This window comes from Tamandua tetradactyla, chromosome 7 (assembly GCF_023851605.1).
Source record: "Tamandua tetradactyla isolate mTamTet1 chromosome 7, mTamTet1.pri, whole genome shotgun sequence".
In the NCBI taxonomy this organism is placed as follows: Eukaryota; Metazoa; Chordata; class Mammalia; order Pilosa; family Myrmecophagidae; genus Tamandua; species Tamandua tetradactyla.
Window position 1 is genome coordinate 141,296,023 of NC_135333.1, and position 15,138 is coordinate 141,311,160.

Here is a 15,138-nt window from a genome sequence, read left to right on the forward strand (position 1 = left end):
ATTTCTCCTTCACCCTATATACCTTTATTCCAGTCGTTCACCCTTCCTTTCTTGGTCTTTGGTTAGATTCCCCAAACCGCCTTCCATAGCCTTAATTCTTTCCTTTTACATTATTTACATTAAAGATGATAATTCTTTACCATTACCTCCCCCTTCTTTCTTGGACCTCATCTCAGCACTCTGTGTGTTTCATCTGCATCAATAATATGTGTGTTGTTCTAATACATGCTCTTCACAGTAGGCTCGTCTATTTGTACATATTGCCACTAACTGTCCCTACAGGCCAGATTCTGGACTGATGGTGTTCCCTGATTTACAAAGATCAGGGCGGGTACTGAGGGAACCCAGAGGTGGTGGATAGCAGTGAAAAAAAGTGTCTTTGGCAGATGTAGCTCAAAATGACCAAAGGCTATACTGAGTTCATTAGGCTCTTCAATTTCAAAGTCACAGTCATAAACCAAACAGCTCCCTCTTCCCCCATACATTCTATACATAATGTTTTCCTCATAAGGATTCCATGGTTCACTCTCAACTGATTTACCCCCCAAAATCTCTCTCCCCATGTTTTCTTTTACCAGAGTTTAGGAAAGGGAATATAATATTATTAGCAGGGCCTCTTTGGAATAATAAGAATAACATGGGCTTGGTTCAGGAGGACCAGGTCAAAATACCACATAGCCCTTATTAGAAATATGATCCTGGAGGGTAGGTAACCTTTTTGAGATTCAGTTCTGATCAGTAAAATTGGGATGATAAGATTGTCTGCCTCAAACTGTTGCTGTGAGAATTTAAGTACATAAATACATTTAAAAGATTTAACCCAGGGACCGATATACAGAGAATGCTGGATCAGCATTGGCCATTACTGAGACTTTCTGCTCTGCACGGGGCCCTCTTTTCTTTTTTCTGAGATAAGGTACTGCTTGACAAAGACTGAAAGCACAAACTCACACATTTATGAGAACCACACTGTGATATAACCTCTAACTTGATAATATTAATTTGGGGATTGCACCCAAAGGAAATCATCCTGAACATGCAAAAGTGCTGTCGGCAAGGAAGTTCTTATTACCCCTGTTACTTCTGGTAAGAAAAACATATATAGCCAAAATACTCAACAATAGTGGACTATACTTAGAGAACACAACTGTTAGAGCCAATCCAAAGGAAAATTATGAAAAGTTGTGATAATGTTGAAAATTATGATGTGATAAAAATGCGTGAAACTTTGCAAACAGTATAGTTAACTCTGTGTAAGAACCAAAACCTTTGAAATAAAGGAGATATAGAACTTTCAACATAGAAGGTGGTATAACCAGTTTTTTAAGTGGTTTGGTTTGAGTGATTTTTATTCCTTTCTTGTCTCCTGTTTTTCACACATTTCTCTAAAATGCACCTGTATAGGAAGTTAGAAGTACCATCAATTTATGGACCTGTAGTTTAATGATTTGAAATCCTGATGGCACTAAATTCGATGTCTGCAAAGTCTTCCTGGAATGTGTTTATTCCTTTTACTACCATGTGGCTCTGTAGGGCATTAGAAACTTCACCCAGTAAGCAAAATTTCGTGCCAGCTTTCAGCACTGCTTTCCATGACTATTAAGCTATGTGGGATAATTTTCCTTGTGGTCTTTTCAGACTGTTTTCCATATTTATACTTTGGAGTAACTCTTCTAATTAACCCAAGGTGGAATAATGTGGTTTCCTGAGATTAGGCTTTTAAAATGTATTCATCACTCAAATGATTTCTAAATGACCTTCCTTGTGTTGCCTGATGCTTCTTTGAACAATTGAGCAATAACAATGCATGGATAATCCTTTGGAATTTTGTTTCTCATATCTGCAGTAGAAACTTTCTAAAACAAAGCTCACCTGTGGCCTGTCTTTAAAAATCCTGAACTCTGTTTTCATGCCATACATTTCATTCACTAGGTATATATTTTTCTCATAAGCATAGTGTATATAGTGGCAGAGAGGATTAACTAGGAAATCATATTTCATTCCCATTTTAAGCAACATAGTGACATGTTTGAGTCTGCTATCCATAACAACCAGTCACACTTTTAAAGCATAAATCAGATCATGTCATTCCCCAGCTCAAAAACTTGGAGTGGTTTTCTACCACACTTAGAAAAGCAACCTGAAGTCCTTATTATTTAAGACCCTTCGTGATCTAGTCAGCTTCAATCTCTGCAACCTCATACTCTACTCTCCTTCCCCAACTCACTCCACTTCAGCCACGTAGGCCTTCTTGGTCTTCTTCCAAACCCCAAATTTGTTCCTGCCTCAGGACCTTTGAACTTAGTAGGAATTCTCCTCCCATCAGAGATTTGCTCAATCATTTCCATCATTTCACACAGATGTTGCTGACCACCTTATTTAAATAGTTTTTCCCATAATTCTTGTCCCTAACCTGGCTTCCTTTCTCTTCAGAGCACCTGGGATTATATTATATATTCATTTGCATAGTGAGTCTGATGTGATAATTACTATGGTACTTACATGTAAACAGGTGTTAAGGGAAGGAATAAAGAAAGGCTTTAACCTTATTTCAGGTTGGTGTTTTGGGAGACATCCCCATGTGGCGGGGCTTTCTTATCAGTCCTGATTTTGTCCTCCAGCTCTGCCACGTATTAACTAGGTGAACTTGGCAAAGTATTTATTTTTTGTAAACTTCAGCTTCTCTAGCTATGAGATGGGCATAATAGTACTTAACTTGGTGCTTCTTAAGGATAGTAAACTGCATCAAGCTTAGACCACCTTCACATAATATAGCAGACATACAATAAGTCCCTAATATATGTTAACTTTAAATTATGAAGTTGACAATTTCTAAAAAGCAATAGTTTACTTTGGTCCAAAAGTCTTTTTCCTTTTTGCCCAAATAGCTGACAACTATTAACTCTTTCAATTAATGGTCAAATATCGATCCTGCTATTTAACACTATTGAGTGCCCAGAGGACCGTTAGTATTAAGATGCTGGCTGATTGATTTCCTGTGAAATTATGTGTGGAAGTCAGGGAGCAAGTGCATGTGGAAAGGAGAGGCTAGAACTGTGTGATAGTGGAACTACAGAAGTTACAAAAGGAGTGTTTCTGATAGTTTAATTTGAGCTATTAATTGTTTACTGAAGAAAGGACTCTAAAGACCATGTAGTTTATTCTTGTCAATTTACTGACTTGGAAGCAGAGATTCCCAAAATCTGTTTATTTAAATGCATGGTATAAAATAATACTATTGCTTCTAGGCAGACAATTTGCTAATCAGAGGAAAAAGAACAGAGATATTCATATAAGCCTCTGTTTTCTCACTGACTATAAATTTATTTTATTTTGGTATGGACTAAGCTTATTCAAGGCTTTAGCTAGATAGCATTTGCCTTCTTATTTTCTAACTTTTTAACAATTAATAAGCAAGTTGAGCAAAACATAGTACACATATATATATCATTCTAATAGAATGTTCCCATTTTCTGATATTTAGAAAAGGCTTAATTTTTTTTAACATTATGATTATTTTTTAAGTTGTAATGTACTTGGTAAGTACTCTTCTTTTTATGAGCCATGCCATTATTGCCATAATTTAATTTAGTTTAAGGAACATTTATTAAGTTCCTTTTTATGCTAGACTTGCATTAAGTAATGGGGATAAAAAGATGGCTAAAGCTTGCTTCATTCCTTAATGAACTTAAGTCCAGAGAGAAAGATAATATTATGATAACATAATATCATAATAAATATTATGAATATAGGTGTTATCAAGGTATTATCTGAGTCTTGAAAAGTTATCTAGGCTTCTTGGAGGAGGACAAATGGCTAGGTGAGCTCTTTTCTATGCAACTTTTCACACTTTCCATTTTATGGAGCTAAAACTAAGTAGCTTCTTTTTATCACCTCTGTAGACAATAGTTCAGCAATGCCTGAACCATCTCCTTTTGTCTTAGGAATTGATCAAATGAAACAGGGGTTGGCAGAGGGACCTCCCCCATCACTTCTTTTTCTATTCTGTGGTTTTCCGAGGACTATTTGAGTGTCCAATCTCTGCTGTTTAATTATTGCTTATAACAGTCTTTTCATAATAAAGAATAACAAATAAAACTTTGCAAGCTTTTTAATTAAGCATTTAAGCAAATGCTTAAAAAAATCTGGCCTTAAGTGCATATATTGTGATATATGCAGTAGACTTTTTTAAAAATGAATATTCAATGAATGAAGACTAAATATGATTTTCTGAAGTGAGGATCGTGCTTTTTTTTTCATTCTGAGTTTCAAGCTCTCAAGAACCAATGGCTCTTAAAAAAACTCGCAGTAAAAATGGTTATTTGTTTATAAGCCACTCATCTCAAGAGATTCAAGAGTTAACACTCAGGAATTCAAAATGGTTTTTAAAAAGCAGCTCGAATTTAAGTGAAAATAAAGCTAACTAAAAACAGTGCCCTTCAACAGAACCTTATATAGTCTGATTTGAATCTCCTCCTTATAAAGATACCCTTTTTGTATGCCTAAAGAAAAATTTCTTTGCAAGCTCCAATTAATTAGAGGAGGAAAGAAGAGTATGTGTGTAGGGCAGGGATCTGTATAGCTGTATAGATGTACAGTGCTGGTGGTCCTTCTTTGCTCCATCACTTTTACATTCTTCATTTGCCTCTCATCTTCACTGTCTTTTCTTTGGTTCCTAAATCATTTCTTATTCCCACTCCCATCCCAACAGTAGGGAAGATAGATATCATCTATAACCTCTTCCCAAAATATTAATAACACAATTAATTATACATGGAATATTATTTTGTTTGCTTATTTTTTACCACTTTGTTAGCAACATTTCCCTGTGATAATGTGAATTTAGGAAAACTGTATCTCAACATCAGGACCCCAAGTGTGCTCCCTACTGGGCTGATTACTTTGAGCTAATGTAGTGTTCCATTCACTGGATTCCACATACTTCCCTTATATTGATTGCATTATCAGTTGTAGTAATCACAGATTTCATTACCAGCCAATTACACAAACACATATCTAGACTAAGTAACTTATTCACTAACATTATCTCTTATGCTTCTTAATTTTGTAATGAAGCTGATCATCCCCTTGTCCAATTAAGTGTAACTACATATTTTGATCTAGTGGGTTTAAATGCAAGTATATTGAATTATGTAGTAGGTAATTACTTACATGTGTTTGTAACGAAGCAGAATGAGGGCAATTTGAGTGTAATCGGTTTCTTATTCTATCTGAGGACTGCATTACGGAAGGTTAACTGCTTTAAAAATAGACCCAGACATATATATGGATCAAGCCCAGTAGAAGTGTATTTGTGATTCAAATGAGTGGGTGTGATAACTGGTACGCAAACTTGCAATTATCCAGGGACCCAGGCAGTGGAGTCTTTGACATCAATATAAGACTTCCAAGGTCATTTTAGAAGACTCATTCTAGGGAAAAAGAACTTAAGGAAGATGGAGATGTCTATTGGCTAATGACAATGGGACACATTCATATTCTATTGGCTAGATCTCAGTGACACCTAACTACAAAAGCGAGTGGGAAGTATAGTCTAGCATGGAAAGAAGAGGAGAACTTGGATATTGGTGAGCAGTTAGCAAAGTCTGCCATAAGGACTTTTGTTCAATTTCTGTATTTCTATATTTAGTGACTTATTTATTTGCTCTGTCACCATTTGGAACTTTTATCAGTCTTGTTTTGCTTTTATTTTCTTTACACTATGCCAGATGACTTATAAACCTAGATTGAAGCCCTGTCTCTTAGATTTATATATATTAAATGATTAAAGGATGGGAAATAAAAAATAAAATATTTTTTCAAGTTTTTAAACAAATAAATTATGTTCATATTATTTTATTTTCTTCATTATATTAAATTTAATTAAACCTATGCAGGTTACGATAAAAAGGTTTGGGGCTGTGCTGGTTTGAAACTGTACCCCAGAAAAGCCATGTTTTTATAATCCACTCTTGTGGGTATAGACCTATTGTGGGCGGGATCTTTAGAATAGGTTATTTCTATGAAAATATGACCCACCCAATTCAAGATGGGTCTTAATCACATTTACTGGAGTCCTTTATGAGAAGACAAAAAGAAGAGACAATTTGGGTAGAACTCAGAGACAGAAATGTTCCAAAGCAACAACACACAGAAGCCCAGAGACATTTTGGAAGAAAGAGTGAGCAGACTCGCCATGTACCCTTCCCATGTGACAGAGGAATCTCAGATGCCATTGGCCTTTCTTCAGAGTCAAATAATTTTTATCTGGATGCCTTAATTTGGACATTTTCACGGCCTGAGATGGTAACATGTAACTTAATAATTCCCCTTTGTAAAAGCCAGTCCATGCATGGTATGTTGCATTCCAGCAGCTTTAGCAAACTGAAATAGGTTTTGGTACCAGAAGAGTGGGGCACTGTGATTTCCAAATACCAAAAATGCTGGAATGGCTTTGTAAATGGATAAGGGGAAGATTTTGAAAGAATTGGGATATGCTTGATAGGAGAGGTCTGGATTGCTTTGAAGAGACTAGACAGAAATGTGGACTCTAAAGATCCATCTGGTGAGGCCTTAGACAGAACTGATGAATGTTGGTGCAAACTGGAAGGAAGGTGAGTGTTGTTTTATAGTGGCAGAGAATTTGGCAAAATGAATACTGTTGTTGGATAGAAGGGAGAACTTAAAATTGACAAGCTGAGATATTTAGCTTAGGAACTCTCAAAACTAAATGTGGAAAATACACCCTAGCTTCTCCTTGCAGCTTAAAATGTGAGAGGAAAGAGAAAGAGATAAGCTGAGAACTGAACTCTTGGATACAAATAAACCAGAAACTGATAGTTCAGAAAATTCTGAGCTTTTTGAAAATGAGTCCCCAGAGAAGAGTGCCCCACATGAGGATTTAACCTGTCGGCCATCTCAATGTGAGTCAGATTTGGAAGCGAAGTTATCCAGCATTTGTGTAAAGCCATTTTGTCTGATGGCTGGGATCCCTGTATGCTCCATGGAAAATTGTTGCAGAATCTGTTTAAATGGAACTAATTGCCGGTCTGTACTAAAATGGACAGAAAAGGGATAGATTGAAGGAAAAATAACTTCCAAGACAGAACCATAGAAGCCAAGGTCGGGAGCTAAGACACCTCACAGGGGCAGGAGAACAGACCCACTCAGACCCACTCTGAGTTTGCCCCAGAGTTCACAGAGAAGAGCCTGTTGTTCATGAGGACATCCTGTTGTTACCCCAGGCCTCAGAGAGGTGGAACATATTCCCTGGGGACTGGGGAGAGCCTGGCCAACATCCCATTGTTCTGAAGGGGTTGAACGTGAGCCTCATAGATGGCAGAGGATCCAGATGCTATCCCGATGCTTGGAGAAGGTGGAACCAAGAACAAGGTGGTCTTTCCAAGGCTTGGAAGTGTTAAAACCCTCACCCTAGTGTTTGGAGAGAGCAGGCACATTGCATAAGCCCTTGGAGAGTGTGAGATGGCTACTCTCTCAAGCCCCAACGTTAAAATGTCATTCTATAAATGACTCTCAGACTTTCAAATCTAGTGGAGTTTGCCCCTCAGGTTTTCAGAATTGTTTGGGACCTGTGACCCCTGCTTTCCTTCCAGTTTCTCCTATGGCAATAGGAATGTTTATCCTATGACTGTCTCTTCTTTGTATATTGGAGGCAGATAACTTGTTCTAAGTTTCACAGGTCCATATTCAGAGGAGAATTTTGTCTTAGGACAAACAATGCCTGTAGCTAATTTTAATGAGACTTTGTACTATTTTTTACTTTGTGTTGTGTTAGTATTGTTACTGAAATCATTTAACATTTATGTGATATAGTGATGAAATGAATATATTTTGTATATGAAAAGACACTTTTTTGGGTCCAGAGGGTGGCATGTGCTGGTTTGAAACTGTTACCCCAGAAAAGCCATGTTCTACTAATCCATTCTGTGGGTGCAGACCTGTTGTTGGCAGGACTTTTAAATTAGGTTACTTCCATGGAGATGTGACCTACCCAATTCAAGGTGGGTCTTACTCATATTTACTGGAGTCATTTATGAGAGGATAAAAGGCAGAGGCATTTTGGATAGAGCTTAGAGACAAGAAGTGCCCTGAGAGGAGCAAGCAAGGACACACAGAAGCCCAGTGGCATTTTGGAAAGAAGGGCCAGCAGACATCACCATGTGCCTTCCCATGTGGCAGAAGAACATGGGATACCATCAGCTTTTCTTGAGAGCCAAGGTATCTTTCTCTGGATGCCTTAATTTGGACATTTTCAAGGTCTTAGAATTATAACTTGTAACTTAAACAATCCCCTATGTAAAAGCCAGTCCATTTATGGTATATTGCATTCTGACAGCTTTAGAAACATGAAACAGGGGCTAAAAAGGATATCTCCTAGTTTATCCCATTTATTTCATAGACATGAAAAGTGAGGCCTGGAGAAATTAATTTTTATTCTCTAAGTCTAAAAGGAACATTGATGAATTATAGAATTTATATAGGCTCTTTCTCAAGTCCAGGTCCACTCTATAACATAATTTCTTGTCTTTTTGATTTGCTGTCATATTGTCCACAAAGCATAAATCATTAAATGTCCATCCATTTAGAGAGATGAAATAAAATACAATATATTGTAATTGGCAGAAAGCTATTATGTCTAAAACTGTGAGACAGGAGAATCAAACTGGTTTGAAGAAGCATAACTATTTACTAAATATTTTTAAAGTTATAATAGTTTTTCTTCTTATTTTCTTATTTCAGCAAAATAACAATGGCTTCTAGATGAATTTTTTAAAACTCTAAAACTCTTAATATTAAGAGAGGACAGGTTTGTGATCACCATGCTCATTATTATTTAGAACAGAAAGCTCAGTGGGGACTAATTACAAATTCTGAAATACTGGAAGCTATATTTTTCTTAAGAAATAAAAGTTATTTTTATTAAAAATTATATTCCTTTCTCGATGAGTGACAGACCCCTGAAAGCAAATTTTACTATATTACTGAAGTGCTACACTAGCAAAAAGACAAAATTGCTGATTTAATTGTTGTTACCATAGCCTAATCATCCTGTTTCTGCAAGGATGTATTAAAATAGAAAATGTGCAAGAAAAATGGCATAAATGCAGATTTTTTAAAGCATTTATATCATACAAACTCTAGGAATATTTGAAATTATGGAGGAATGTGGGGTACTTTCATAGTTCTTATTCATATCAGACATTATCTCTGGTTAATTTTGCCCAGTGGGTGAATCCAAACACATTTTTTTTTAATTCAAAATTTTGAAGCACAATTTCCAGAATTGATTTTAATGAAGAATATTCATTATAAACACAAATTTAAGTTAATATTCATCTGTGGAGTAATTTTTGCATACCACACCAAGAAAGAATAAGTAATCTGACACATTTAAGTGAAGATGAGAAAAGATTTTGCTCCTTCCTTGTCTACATTCCGTGAAACAAACAGATCCATGTAGTTTTGTGATGCTCCATAAGAACAATAGTGTAAAGTACAGGCTTTGGTTATTTTCTTATTTTACTGGTGCTTATGTTAAGTCTCCATTCAATTGATTATCAATGTAAAAAACCCAGCAAAATGCATAGTGTCACTTCATGCAGCAGGGATATCAAGGTTGAGTCCATCTTTTAATGTATCATGGATCGTCGTTTAGAATGCTTTGATTTTGTAAGGATTTTGCATGCAGTCTTCTGTAAGGTAGAGATATACACTTCCTTTTGGCTCCTTTTTTTGGTTATGGCCTCTTTAAATATGGACAACAAGCCTTCAAATTATTTTAGGGAGCTTCATTTAGTATTCTCCAAGAAATCTGATATTGGTCCTCAAAGTGACACAGCATCTGTGAAAGGAAATGAAAGGAAAATAATAAAAGGGAAGAGTTTATTCTTTAAACATTTTTATAATTTGAACTCATACACTAATTCTCATTTCTACAGGTGTTACAGAAAGCAATGTTTTATTATATTTTATATGTATATAATAATAAATGTAAAATAAATACAGTCAAAAATATAAGTTGCTGCTTTAATTTGTCCATCCTTTTGAAAACAATCTTTATTAAATGTTATTAAATAGTGCTACATGAAAAGTAAAGAGAATGTGTTGAGAAATCAAAATTCCATTTTAGCAAGCAATTATTTTCAATTACTTGTGAAGGCTGAAGAGTTTCTGTGAAGAAAAATACCTACAGTTGATTTTGTTCAAATTCCACAATTCTTTGCTTTTGAAAACTATGAATTGTCATGTGAATTTTTAACTTTCCAGTTGTGTATTTATTAAGGGGGATTGGCATTATAAGTAAGATTATATTTAAAAAGTGAGTAATTTTGTTTTTACAGCATTGAGTATTGCTTCTTTATACTGTGATGAATCTTGCTTTCTGCCTTTTATTTGCATAAGTAAAACCTTCATCTTTGCATCATCATATATTTTTTCTGCATATAATTAACATGAACTTTTTTGACTATGCAGAGCTGGCTACTTGCCTCAGAATATTCCTTTGGAGATTATCAGATACCTTTCTGAAGAGAAGGATTTTCTCCCTTGGCACGCTGCCAGCCGAGCTCTTTATCCTCTAGATAAATTACTGGATCGCATGGAAAACTACAATGTCTTCAATGTAAAAATTAATATTTTTTTCTTCTTTTTTATTCGCATAAGATAAACTATTTTCTAATCTACTTTGTGCAACTGATTCTGAGTTTAGTTCTTTTTTCTAATTTGAGTTATTGATTTCGTCCTGATTTTCTGTGTAACACTGAGGACAATTATTTGAAGAAGAACATATTACAAGCTACTTTTTGTTCTGGCCTAAAATTGTCAATTAAGCTTAAATGCTTCAGACTTTAAGAACAAACATACATGGCAAATCCTTAAAGTTCAAACTTACTTTTCAATAGTTAAAGGGCTCTGTGTTCACAAAGGATTTAACCTGGGTAGCAGGATCCCAAAGATCTTAACAGAATATAGACAGTTTCAGTAAAAATTGTTAGTCATTATTTTTATCCAAAAGGGCATAGTAAATTCAATTCGCTTCCTTAATTAACAAGGATAAGATCAACATTGAGGCAAAAGCCCATTCATAATTGGGTCCCAGGGGATACAGGAGTGCAAACAACAGATAATCCAAATAGACGTGAAGACATGACAAACATTCCAAAATGTTACCTGACCGGATTTCCTAAACTTCAAGCCTGCTAAACCAGAATTGCTCTGCTGGTACCACGTAATCTAATTTATCAATCATTTTGAATAAGATTAGGCTTAAGTACTGCTAATGAGTTTTTCATTCCCCAAATTTCTTATCACCAGAGAGGCTTTGCATGTGAGGATGTATCTCTGCCCCTTCCATCACCTTTGTGCAGTATTTGCTTCCCTTTAGTCATTTTAAGAGCCTGACCTGTGTTTTATAATCTCGCCCTGTTTCATATGACATACTGGCTCTGCTAAATACCCTACACATTTGGAATTTTTTGCAATTTAGAGTGCCATGGTATGAAATCTGTCTATTAGAAGCATCCAATTGATGACCATCAGAGTTAATTCTTTCTTTCTTATCCTAAGCCTACATGAAAGCACCTGTTATAATTTTTTTTTTTAATGGGGAAACCCTAACTTGTTAGTTTTGTCTAAACCCTTACATGAGACATACAAAGAAGTATGTCGTTTCATATGGTATGCTTTTTATCTGCTACAGAAAAAACTTGTAACGCTTCTTTTTTCTCCCCTAACAGGAAGAAACTGCAATATTAAACTTCTGTAAAAGTTAAATACATTTGGTATATATTTGCATTTTAAAATAGTATATCATGTCAGATATCTTATTTTCAGTGAAAATTAAAATTTGCTTTTACTGTAATTTTAGTGCTTTCAATCCTTGACAAAATTTAAGGACCACATTAAAGCAAGAAAGAATATGTCTTGCATTGCTACTGATATTTGAATATGTCATCAACTGAATAGATTGTTGACTTTGAAACACTGTATCATTATACTGAAGAGTGCTCTGTATATGTCAAGTTCAACAATGCTTGGCTGTTGGCTGGGCCCACATAACAATTTTGATTTAATATATTCTATTGACATAAAAATGTATAAACATTAGATGCTCATTTTCATAAACTATATATGACATGTATTTGTATATATTCATTCATAGATGCCATTATCAATATTTCTGTTTCTTCATGTTGCTACAGAAATTGTCATCTAAAATATTTAACAGTGCAAATTACCTAGTCATTCAATAGGAAGCAAAAAAAATAAATTTCATCATTCTGATAGTATTTTCTCCCTATTACCTATAATTGGAATATCAAGTTTAATGAAATGATAATGGACCATCACTGTGCTTGTCATTTTACTGATATTTGAAAGTAGATGCATTTATGAAATATTTTGTTTAATTTTATTATAGAAGTTTATCAGTATTAAGTGGTTCAGAACTGATATTATCTTAATTTGTCTTTATCCTACCCTTTAGGAATATATTTTAAAGCAAGTTGCAACAACATACATCAAGCTTGGATGGCCAAAAAATAATTTTAATGGATCTCTTGTTCAAGCATCCTACCAACATGAGTACTATTTTGTTTTCTTATTCTCTTCTTTTCCTCCAGAGCTGTACAATAAAATAAAACTGGAAGCATTGTGACTTTAGCAAAAGGAGGCAATGTTTCTTTCATTCTGCATCTTTCATTTCCTTTTCCTGGGAGAACTGCTGCTGGGTAGCAGAGTTTCCACTGCCTGATACCAAGAACAAAGGGATTTCCTTGCCATATTTTAATTTAAGATTTGCCTTCATTGGCGATGGTGAGATCTAAACCCATAAACCCACACCCATCACGATTGCCTGTTTCCACAGGAGACTTAGTATGTTTAACCTCTACTCTGCTTAATTGTCTATTACTCAGCTGAATAGGATTTCAGGACCTAAGAAGTAATTTCATGTGAATTATTTACTTATCTGCTATCTATGTATTGAGTTACCCTGACTTTCTTTTAGGATATTAATACTGATTTTCTTTTTCCTTTCAATAATATCTAGAGAACTACGTAGAGAAGTTATAATGCTGGCATGCAGCTTTGGCAACAAGCACTGTCACCAACAGGCATCAACACTTATTTCAGATTGGATTTCCAGTAACAGAAACAGGTAAATTGAGCTAATCCTGTATTCCTTTTATAATCTAACACTGCTTTTCTAGTTTGCTAGCTGCCGGAATGCAACACACCAGAGACAGATTGGCTTTTAATAAAAGGGGATTTATTTTGTTAGTTCTTCAGAGGAAAGGCAGCTAACTTTCCACTGAGGTTCTTTCTTACGTGGAAGGCACAGGATGATCTCTGCTGGTCTTCTCTCCAGGCCCCTGGGTTCCAACAACTTTCCCCAGGGTGACTTCTTTCTGCATCTCCAAAGGCCTGGGCTGAGCTGCAAGTGCTGAGATGAGGTATGCTGAGCTGCTTTAGGCTGTGCTACATCGTGCTCTCTCATTTAAGCACCAGCCAATTAAGTCAAACATCACTCATTGCAGCAGACACGCCTCCTAGCCGACTGCAGATGTAATGAGCAACAGATGAGGTTCACATACCATTGACTCATGTCCACAGCAACAAAACTAGGTGCCTTCACCTGGCCAAGCTGACACCTGAATCTAACTACCACAACTGCTTTCAGATTTTCAGTGAATTCATTTCATATATCAACTGGGTAAAAATAAGATTTGGTAAAGATCACTGCAAAACATTTTTTCAGCTTCACATCTTACAAGGCTACACTATGAAAGCAACAATACATTTATCTTTGGACTATTTCATCAAATTTTAGGCTAACATTCTTAATTGAGAGCCTTATTCTTCATATGTAAGGTGTCAGCTTATGTTCAAGTTTTGATAGCTCTGCTGTTTCATGAGAAAAAAAATTAGATTTGGATCAAACTCTTTAAGGTTTTTTATAAAAGCTGTACCATTTACTTAGAAAACAATTACCATCCTATGTCATAAACAGAATAGCATATAATGTTAATATTAAAAAATGAAAACAACGAGGTTGCATAAAGAGATCGTTACACTTTCTGTGACCCTTAGCAATGACCTTGAACTTGTGTCTTATCTTGGAATTTCACAATAGACTATTTTAATATCTAATTTGATATTTAAAATTATTTAATAACATTACTTTTGAAAAAATACTAAGTGACATTTTTAATGTTAATGGAAATTAACAAAGATCACTGGTCTTCTAGCTACAGCTTTTTTAAACCTACTTAAGGCATCTTGACATTTCCAAGGACCTTTACATTCCATTTCTTTTTACACTTGGACAACTGATAACCACTCCTCTCTAGTTTCTAGACAACATATTTAACTGCATTGGATGAAAAAGAATTGAGGCTGGGGGCCAAAATGTTCAGATGATGCCATTTTATGACCTATAGGGGCTTGTCCTTGATATGGGTCACAGAGGTGATGCCCCTAGGGCAAGAGAGGAAGAGACTTGTTCTGGATAAGCATCGAGAACCACAACTAGTGTAACCTACTTATGGAACCAATTAGTAATAGTTTTGTTGAGAATTATTTAGATTTAAACTTACTATCTGAATGATTCTAGATCAAGGGGCAGATGTCCTATTTTAAAGGTCTCTGAGAGACATCTTTCACTGCATTATTTAGTTATGTGTCATCACATCTCACCTTCTGTAGTATTTTCCTGTTTGTCCATTAAGTTAAATTAGTTGTTTCAGGTTTAGTACTAAGCTAAGAAGAAAAAATTTTATCATTATCATCTCTCAATTGATTCATTATATACTTGAAGACAGTGATTAAATCCATCATCATCAGTCTTCTCTGGAACAAGAGAGTCCTCATTCTTGACACTTTTAGTAATGCTTGTCCTTTTTGTTAAGTCTTCTGAAAACTGTTATATATGACCTAGAAATATTAAATGAACATTTTTCTCATTACTAACCACCTCCTTCAATTCTATCACATATAATTAGACTGCAAGTCATAAACATTTATCCAAAATCAAAACATCTAAAAATGTATTAGCATACATAATTATATATACGTATGGGAAAAAATAAACTGGAATAGTGGTAAAATATCTTATCTATG

At 35.2% G+C, this 15,138-nt stretch overlaps 1 protein-coding gene across 1 annotated transcript in view; it reads left to right on the top strand.

Moving 5' to 3' along the window:
- The window catches only part of TRHDE (thyrotropin releasing hormone degrading enzyme), a 421,292-nt gene that overhangs the window by 368,570 nt on the left and 37,584 nt on the right, over positions 1 to 15,138 (top strand). The window contains exons 13-15 of the mRNA XM_077111449.1: positions 10,495 to 10,642; positions 12,506 to 12,603; positions 13,070 to 13,177. Coding sequence (XP_076967564.1) covers positions 10,495 to 10,642; positions 12,506 to 12,603; positions 13,070 to 13,177 — 354 coding nt within the window. The remainder of the gene's footprint in view (positions 1 to 10,494; positions 10,643 to 12,505; positions 12,604 to 13,069; positions 13,178 to 15,138) is intronic.